General features: G+C 39.7%; 1 protein-coding gene across 3 annotated transcripts in view; it reads left to right on the top strand.

Moving 5' to 3' along the window:
* The window catches only part of SCYL2 (SCY1 like pseudokinase 2), a 52,650-nt gene that overhangs the window by 135 nt on the left and 42,612 nt on the right, over positions 1-9,903 (top strand). For 2 of the 3 annotated variants that reach the window (XM_077831753.1, XM_077831761.1), the window contains exon 2: positions 5,080-5,284. In XM_077831753.1, coding sequence (XP_077687879.1) covers positions 5,108-5,284 — 177 coding nt within the window. In that variant the 5' untranslated portion in view covers positions 5,080-5,107. Of the gene's footprint in view, positions 1-2,951; positions 3,084-5,079; positions 5,285-9,903 lie in introns of all 3 variants that reach the window. The other variant, XM_077831759.1, reaches the window with a different exon arrangement.

The raw sequence follows: 9,903 nt of genomic DNA, 5'->3' as shown, positions 1-9,903 counted from the left end.
GTGAGAGGGCGGCTGCCTCTGGCCTAGCGACACCGGGAACCCGCTCGACTAGGAGGGGCCCGGGGCTGGCAGCCGGGGCCGTGTTTTGTGCAGGGCCGGAGCGCCGGGCTGGGCGGCTAGTCGCTCACTATAAACCGTTGGCCCCGGGGGTGGAGGAGGTGGGGGGTGCAGGCGAGGTGGCGAGCAAAGCTCTGACAGGCGCTCCCTGCGGGCAGCGATACGTGGCTTTGTTGGCAGGACACGCCAACACCCGAAGGGCTCTTGTGCCTGTGAGGCTCGTGTTCAGCTTGTCCCCGCTCTCTCCCAATCCCCTGCTGGGAGCCTATAATGAATAACTTGGTCTGTTGTCTCTCCACTTGGTAGCTTGCAGGGTTTGGGGTTTTCAGCCTTGCCCTGTGGTACAGAACTCATGATGAAATAAGGATATGCTTTGCCCTGTTATCATTGCTACTTTACATGATCCATAATATTTATGCTTTTCAAAAATGTGCTTTGAATTGTTTTTACAAGTAAAGGAAGGCTTGATTGTAAGGAGAATATTGGGTGCTACTGGGTATCAAAAATACCCCACTGAGACCTAGTTGCTCCTGTGCTCCACTGTTGAGCTGGTGGGGAGTAATCTACTTCTTGTAGGTTTCAGAGTAGCAGCTGTGTTAGTCTGTATCAGCAAAAAGAAAAGGAGTACTAGTGGCACCTTAGAGACTAACCAATTTATTTGAGCATAAGCTTTCGTGAGCTGCAGCTCACTTCATCCAATGTAAGCTGTAGCTCACGAAAGCTTATGCTCAAATAAATTGGTTAGTCTTTAAGGTGCCACAAGTACTCCTTTTCTTTCTACTTTTTGTAGGGTGTGTATCTAGCCAGCTCTGTGGAATGGCACTTATGATAGGGTGGAATTAGGTCTTTCAACTCCCTGCTCCCTTGCTCACAAGTGGAGTATCAGCCTTTTCCCGGGCGGTGTCACAAACCAGGCAGAGCACTAATACAGCCATGGGGGATGGGTGGCGTTGGTTTCACACAAACATTCCTCCCCTGCCCCCCACATGACCACAATAGAAAAGAGAATAAACTAGCTCAAAGTGATTACTCAAATGAAAACTGAGGAGGAGTTGGAGGCTTATTTGTTTTGGCTTTATTCTTATTTTCAGTATTCTTAATGTTTCCCTATCTTGTGCCACTTATTCACGTGTTAACCTGAGCAAAATTGTAAAGCTTCAGTTCTGCAAGCTGATCTGTGTAGGCAAACACCATCACGGAGTCCCCGCTGACTATAAAGGGGTTCCATGGAAGCATAAGGGCTCCCCCACACCCACCAATCTATAGAATTGGGTCCTGTTTTTGTATAGATATTGTACTCAAATGTCAAGAAGAAGAAAAGTTCTATCTTAAATATTTCTGGAGTGCCCACTCCTTGTTGCCTTGAGTATTATAGTTACTAAGATACTGCAGTTTTCTTGCTTTTTGTCTCTTCTACGTTTTAATTTAAAAGCGTAAAATACTTTATGCCTTGTGGATGCTTGACATTATTGCATCATTGTCTTGTGATTGTTTCTTTTTCTATGTATAGTAGCTCAATTTTAGACTTGAAAATACTGCTGAAGAAGCTGATGTTAAGTTTCATATTTTACATACAACTGTTTTGACTAATCTGTGGTATTGAAATTGTCACTGCCCAAGTTAAAATCTTTTACGTACTTCCTCCATGTGGATTGTGTCTCTAGATATATTATTTCAACTGACATTTAATATGGTGTAATTGAAACTGGTAATAAACTATTTTTATAGAACAAAACCCATCTTAGATTTCAGTCAGATTGTCCACACAAGGATTTATAAAAATGTGTTGGCAATATTAACAGACGTTAATTTATGAAAACAATCTGCATGCTGAGAGATAAAGTTGGCTAATTATCTCTCTCCTCTGCTGAATTAGTCAATGGTTTAACTTTGTGCAGTGCCAAGTTGGGAAGGAGCATGTTTGATCATGCATACCAGGCCTATTTGTAAATCCTCACTCTTGATTATGATTTTTTGTTAGTATCTTCCCTTACTGCCTTCTCCAGTCTTTTCAATACAATTACCACATGGAACTGCCACCTCTAGCCGAGAATGCTTCCTCCAGTTTAATTGGAAGCAATTTCATTCATTCTTCCACCTCTCAACAGAGAGACTTTTCTTCAAACTTAAGCATACATAAGGAATTTGATCATGTAAAGGGGAATATGAACAGGAACTGTTTACTTCATACTTCCAGTGTAATCAGGTTTTTAAAGATGCCCCTCCCTTGTTGTGACTTCAAAGGCAAAGACTTGTGCTAGTGGGTTAATACCAGAAATAGAAACTGACTGTTCTAGTTTTATTGTCCATGCTGAATGAAATACAAAAGTAAGTAATATAAATGGCAAAAAAATAATTTAGGTCTAGTTTACTTAGTTTTAACAAGCTTGAGGTAACACATAAGTATTCGTTTAATTCCAGTGTCACTGACTTGTTTTACCTTAGTCCTTTGCCCACTATGTCCATTCTGTACCCTGAGATTCTGTGTTGCACATCCTTGGGAGTTACAGTTTCTCTTTTTTGAGCCAAGACCAGTAAACGTGGAGTCCTATATGCTATCCTTCCACAGTGAGAATCCAACAGAGTGCAGCTAAAAAGTTACCAGTATAGCTCTTATGATATTGATATACTAGTGAAGGATCAAGTTCTGTGGGGTTTTGAGCAGTGCCACCCTGTTGATCCCAGCAGGGATAGAGTGTGCTCAGGACCTTGCGTGACTGGGCCCAAATTTACTTGCCAAGGCATTTCAGAAATGGAGACACTTAGAAGGGATTAAACTGGAATATATTGTTTCTGCTTATCTGAATGAAATCTTCAGTTGCAGAAAAAGCAATATCAGGAAACAAATACTATATATTTTTATCTTGGTATCCGCTTGGGGCCTGATTCTGTAGTCCTTTTGCATGTGGAGCTCCCATGCAGAATGGCTGTAGAATAAGGTCCTGAAGGACTACAGATACCAGCATCTCTTTATTTCAGGCTGTCCTATGACCTATGAGGCATGGTGTTTTTTCCATACTTATCAGGTAGGCAATGCTTTTCCTTAGCTTGGGGAGTTTAGATGTAAGAAATCAGTCTGTATCTTGGCTGACACAACTACAATTTGTATAACATCTTACCTTAATGCAATAATACACAAGGGGTGTGTGGGTGTGTGTATATATATTATAATAAAGTAAATGTCTCTAACTTATTTTCACTAACCTCTCCAACAAAGCATTAACACTCTACAGTTTAATACTCTGAAATAATTGTCTTCCTCATTTCTTGGTCTCTCTATTCCTGTTCAGTAGCTAGTTGAACAGGAAACTTCTGCTGTATTGGCGTGGTTCTGTATCATGAAATTTGGTTGCTTCAGATGGAATTTATTTACCAATACTTAACTCTTCATACCTAAGTAATTAAGGCCCTGGTCCTGCAAATGCTTACACACATGCCTAACTTTATGCAGTGGGTAGTCCCACTGAAGACACGGGGGATATTCATGAGCTTAAAGTTAAATGTTTATAGGACTGGAACCTAAGTAGTTAACTCCCTTCCTTTCTACGACACGTTTCCTCCAACCAGCACAAGTAGGGTGAAGTGTTCAGCAGAAATTAAAAAACTGAAAAGGATTACAAATATAACAATTATAAATTTAGGGAGTATTGTCACCCAGGAGGTGTCGTCCCCTCCCTCCACAGTACCCTCACCCACAATTCTAACCTTTAAAAACAAATTACTTAAACTCACTTACCTGCAGGTGATCAAAATGAAATGTAACTTGCATGAAACACCTACAATTTTTAATTTAATCCTAGTTACCTCATTCTTTGATGTTGTGTCCCCCACTTATTTCTATCACTTGCTTTTCATAATTTTGAAAACATATGCTATATCACCCCAAAATACCCTCTCTTCCATTTGGAAAACACAGTGGTGCTCTTTAGGATGGTGGGTGAAATGATACTCTGAATCCATGTAAATATGTCTTAAATGTCAAAGAAGATGGTAAGAACTAAATGTACTAAACCACCCCATGAAGCTAATTGGCCCAAAGTTAATGACTTAGTTATTGTAAGAATAATATTGTGGTTACCTAGGTACGTGACCAATAAGGCTATAAATTTAAACAATATGTCTGCACACTCTTAAATATTCCGTGGTGCACTATTTTTCAAGTTTGTTTCACATTTGTCTGGTGGAGAAATGAATATTCCTCCATGCCCTCTCTTTGAAACGAAGTTGGAGGCTGTCTTAATTTAGAGTTTGTTTTTGGGTGTTCTATGTATGTTAACTGTTAGTAGCAATTAATTTCTCCTTGTGTTCCATCTTCACCTCATTTCTTACTGCAGGTAGGGAACAAGACAGATATGTCTCTCTCCCAGTTTCAGTGTAAGTTTCTTGTCCTATTCCTTCAATAGCACACCCAGCAGCAGAAAGATATTCATATTCATGGTTTGAGCTGCTGGATAGTAGTGTTTTCTTGGTGTCTCTGGCAGCAGTTGTTTGTAATTAACTACCTCAATTAAGTGAGGAAATAATAGTAATATATAGTACAGGTGAAAATAAACTTTATTCTAAACCAGACTCTTGCATCTCTTAAATTGCATAACCATATAGAAGCACTAATTCTAAACGAAAGCATAGAAAAAGCAGTTCCTCCACTTTCCCTGCAGCAGCTGATGGACTCATTAACACATCAGAACAGAAAGTGTTAGTAACATCTGCAGTTGGTTTAGGTAAAACACTGAATTTTGAGCGTGGGTTTTGGCAGGTACAGTGAGAGAGCGAGGGCGCATTTTTAAAATGCCTTCAGCGTAAATATACATTTATACTGTTGATGATTTGAGATCTTAGGCAGGTTTTCTCTTTTAAGAAAAAAATAAAGCTTTACTCTTCCCTTTTAAAATATAGATTTTCCATAGCTGGCTTTGTGTTCTGTGTTTTTAATAACATGCACTCATGTAAACTAACCATTTTCAGTACCTTCCGTTAACAGAAATGGAAAGAATTATGATTTTTCCCCCCTTCTGTTTGTAGGCTAACGTGATAGCATATAATTGGGACAATGGAGTCTATGCTGAATAAGTTGAAAAGTACCGTTACAAAGGTAACAGCTGATGTAACCAGTGCGGTGATGGGAAATCCTGTTACCAGGGAATTTGATGTTGGCCGACATATTGCCAGTGGTGGCAATGGGCTTGCTTGGAAGATTTTTAATGGAACTAAAAAGTCAACAAAACAGGTGAGATCTCAGGTGAAGGCTTGTGGTTACATTAAAATCATACTTGAGGAATAACAACAATTGCATCTTTTGTTAGGAACGGTTTAGAAGAACATTTTGTTCAGTAAACTGTTGCTAGCTTTACAACTTGTGAAGTCAAACGAAAACAGAAAAGGTACCCAAATGTGTTAATTGATTTAAGGTTCCCACTGCTCATTTCATTAAAACAGACAGACACAATTTAGTTTCTGGGTCAATAGATATGCAGAAATTGAGCAGTAAGAAATGTTAGGTATGAGCTATGTTGACCAAAGGTATGTGGGGGTGGCCTCATGCTAACTGCCTTCACCATGCCTGTTTCATGTCATTGCTGTTAACCCCTCATTCCCATAAACACTACATTCACTCAGGGGCAGCAGGATTGTCTAATTTTTAGTGGTGCCCAGAATGAGAGCAAGTCCCACCACACCCCCACAGCTGCCTTGTAAGCCGACAGGTATTTTTTTAAACAATGTAAAAATGGCCTGGAAACAGGAAGCGTTTAACAGTTTCCCTATATTGCACAATATAACTATTGTAAGAAAAAATTATTAAACTAAGAATATCAACTTTATTAATACTCTTTTGAATACGGAAATAACCAAGCACTTTTGGATCAATAACCCTCAAAATACAATTACAGTGCTTAATAGACGGGATAACTGTTCTATTCCTTTAAATTGCAATGGATGCAGCTGTGGGGGCATGGGGAAAGGTGGTGTGGCTGTGGGGGCATAAGCTATGGCACCATGGGTATCTTTAACCTGGTTAATCGGCTTAATTCCCTGTGGAGTGGCTTAGGTACATTTTTCAAGTCTTGATTGGGTGTTCTCACAGTAGAGTCTGCATGATTTGGCTCCAAACGTGGTAAAGCAAACCCTGACTAATGTTTCTGCAAACTGTTTTGCCACTAATATGGCTAAAAGTACACTGCCAGTTCCATGTTACAAGGGGTCAGCATTTTATTGCATGATGATTAGTTGTGTTTGAATAATAGTGACATGATTATCATTAGTCCATATTTTAGCCAGTCATCACGTCAGCATTCAATCTGATGCTGCAAAACAAAACTAATCAGTGTGGTAAGTACTTTGTGTGTGAAATGGCTTCCAACAATTATTTAAATATAAGAATCATTTATTGAAGGATGTCTTTTTCCAGATGTTTGTGAGGAGTTACACTCCTTGGTAGACTCCTTCCGAACATTGCTAAGATATACAACGAAGTGCAAGATATATTGTGGTTATTAAATTTCATGCTATCTGTTCATTAGTAACTTACTGTATTCCTTTGTTCTGCCAGTCCACCCTTCTGGTAACTTGTGAGTGGCTGTTTGTCATCTGTGCCAGTGACATCACTAACTTCCCCAAAATGATACATGAGTGTCCTGTGTTTCAAATACTGCTGACAAAAAAATTTGGAGCTATTCCTTTCTTTCCACCACAAATAGGTATTCAGTATTCAAATATAGAGTCTTTGGCCATCTGGCTACAGATTCACTTTATGGCAATATACATAGTTTAGAACCCTTTGCACAGAACTCTTGAGTTTTCATATGGGAGAAGCAGAATTGATCATGTCTCTTGTTCCCTGGATAAGTGGAAGTAAGGTATATTGTGGAAGTGGGTGAGATAGAATTATGCTTTGAACTGTGTTGGCCTACCTCAGCTCTCAGTTTAAGTTAGTTTCTAAGTACTGAGCACTCTTGAAAATCTCATCACTGGAGTCTGGAAGGTGAATGCTTTTAGAAATGGTATTGTGGCACTCTAAGTGGAGGAAACTTATTGCTGCCCTCCTGGATCTGCTGTCTGTCCTGATTTACAAGGATGTTCATATTTTAATATTTGATTATCAGGTTTTTGCTTGCTTGCTGTCTGGTTTACACAAATAAATATGTGAGATAATATATGTATGCATGTGTGAATATTTGTGTATATGTATTATGAATCGTCCTATGTAGCACTGTGTGTGTATACGCACGCGCACACATATATAAAAAATTATTTAGGCCCCAGAAATTTTTTTGGTCAGCCCATCTTAGGATTTGTTGTTTGTTTACTCCATATTGCCTTGAACGTCCTTTATATATATATTATATATATAATTTTTTCCTGGCCTAAGGAAGCGCTAGTTCCCTCCCCTCTTCTTAAAATGCAGTCAGGAAGGCACAGATAGGGATGGGGGCACTTGAGAGAACTTTCTTACCAAACCACCTCCTCCATTTCAAGGGTTAGCAAAATGTGTAAGGAGATGATCATCTGGGCACTAGGATCCCTGCTACACCTAGTTTCTGTTCCTCATTCAGAGAATCAGTTAACTCACACAATGTTGTTGGAATCTTTAGTTTAAAAAAAAAAGTCAAGTGAGGAAGGGAGATTAGTTTCAAAATAATCACTGTTAATGAGGCTATTACTAAAACAACATGCAAGGAAATGTAATTTAAAAAAGACTCCAATTTTAAAAGACTTGTGAAAGAATAGGAAGATGGGGCATCTCTTTTGGGGGGAAAAACAGATGATTATTGGAATGCTAACCTGTGTCTTAAATAGAGAATTCTCTTTAATTGAGGTTCCAGAAAATCTTAGTAGCACATCATGTAGTCAAATGCTCGGTACGTGTTCAATTATTGAATTGAATGATTTGCCGAAGTATATCTATTACACCCCCTCAAAAAAGTACATTGATTAAAAGAATATTAGTAAAGTTGCAAAGTCAAGCACTTAAAAGTTAGGAAATGCCAGAATTAAGGTTGCCTGTGCAACGGAAATCTGGTCACCTTGTGCGTATACATTGTGATACATTCTTTAATTACATGATGGCATACTATTTTTTCTCACAAGACCACTGCCTCATTCAGTGCATAGGATGGACAGTTCTGATTTAATGAGTAGATAATCAATATTTTTTTCTCCTCATTGTTCAATGTGTAGCCCTAACCCTTATTTACTGCATGCTATTCAAACCTTTCTCTGAAGACAGAATTATTAATTTCCTTATAGACCTCTTTGGCACTCAGCACTATCATAGCTGAGTCTTTCATAAAGAGTAAGGAGTTTATTTTCACAACACCCCTCTCAGATGAGGCTGTAAATTATCACCATTTACAGATGGAGAACTGAGACACCGTGAGATTAAGGTCAAAAGTATCCACTAATTTTGGGTGCCCAATTTGAGGCACCTAGAATCTGATTTTTTTTTTCCAGTCTTTAGCATTATATAGCATGTTATGTTCAAAGCACAGTCCAACCAACTTAAATTGTGTCAAGTGCTCAACACTTCTGCTGTTAGATTCTTGGGTGTCAACTCAAACATTGAGAAAATGAAACACACAATTAGTGCCCACCAGTGAAAAGTTTGGATTAAGTGACATGCACAACAATGTATAGGAACTCTGTGGCAAAGTCAGGGGTAGAATAACATTCTCTAGGGCAGCATTCAACTGCCCTAACAGTGAGACCATCCTTTCTCTTCGTGCAATCCCTTGTGTAATTCTCTACGTACCTTCCAACTTTCAGAACAAATGAAGCAAGGGTCCCACAGTCAAGGCTCCTTCACTGCACAGCCTTGATCCATCTTCAGAGCTGGTCCATCCTGTACACTGAGTGAGGCAGGGGCCCTATGGAGGGTGTGGGGGGGGGAGGGAGCGGAGGAAGCATGTGATCGTGTAATTACAGACTATCATGCATAAGTGTGGGGGTGGGGACAAATTAGAAGCACTTTACCTTCATAGGCAGTCTTAATTCTGGCATTTCCTAACTTTTGAATGGTTGACTTTGAAACCTTAATTTAGTGTTTAATGTGTAATTTTCAAGGTTTTTAAAAAAACGAACTGAAAGAACAAATTCAGTCACGTGGAATCATATTGACACTCATGTGGGTCGTCAGAAGGGTTGGGACCTTTAGCTCCACCACACCGACCACTGCCACTTGAGCAAAGAGAGTAATTTATAGCAGTAGTAGGTTACTGCTGGGGGAATTCTGTGCCAAAAAATTAAAAATTCTGCGCACAATAATTTATAATTCTGCATATTTTATTTGTCAAAAGAACACAAAATAAACATGCCAGTTTCAATTATTTTGGTAATTTATTTCAAAATACCTTTCAGCAAGTATGTCTGTAGCAATACAGACAATAAAAAAGATTCAGGAAACGTTTTTTGACAAATAGATTCTTTACTAGGCATATTAATAAAGAACTTTGAGTAATAATTCTTTAAACTACAATACAGAAATGTATTTTCTGCACCCCTCAGAAGCAGTGCAAAGGCTTGGGGGAGTCCGGGGTAATGGAGGAGCGGAGGGAGAGGGAAGTAATTGCTGGGAAGGAGCCTGGATGTGAACTGGGAGGGTTGTTGTGTGTGGATGGGAGAAGTATGGAACTGTTTGGGGTTTTTTTTGTTGTTTTTTGGAGCAGGGGGGAATGAAGGGATTGATAGGGTGCCTTCCCCATGCAGTCCCTGGCTGACCCCAGCCTCTCTGCATCAGGCACATCTGCCACTGTCCCCATGTGTCCGTCCCCCCCACACTTAGCCAGCCCTTTCCCCCATCCCCATGTGGCCCTGCACCCTCACTCAAGCACCTCCTCCCCCGTCCCTTTGTGT

The sequence above is a fragment of the Eretmochelys imbricata genome, chromosome 1 (assembly GCF_965152235.1).
Source record: "Eretmochelys imbricata isolate rEreImb1 chromosome 1, rEreImb1.hap1, whole genome shotgun sequence".
NCBI classification, from domain to species: domain Eukaryota; kingdom Metazoa; phylum Chordata; order Testudines; family Cheloniidae; genus Eretmochelys; species Eretmochelys imbricata.
This window is presented reverse-complemented; position numbering and strand designations above follow the sequence as displayed.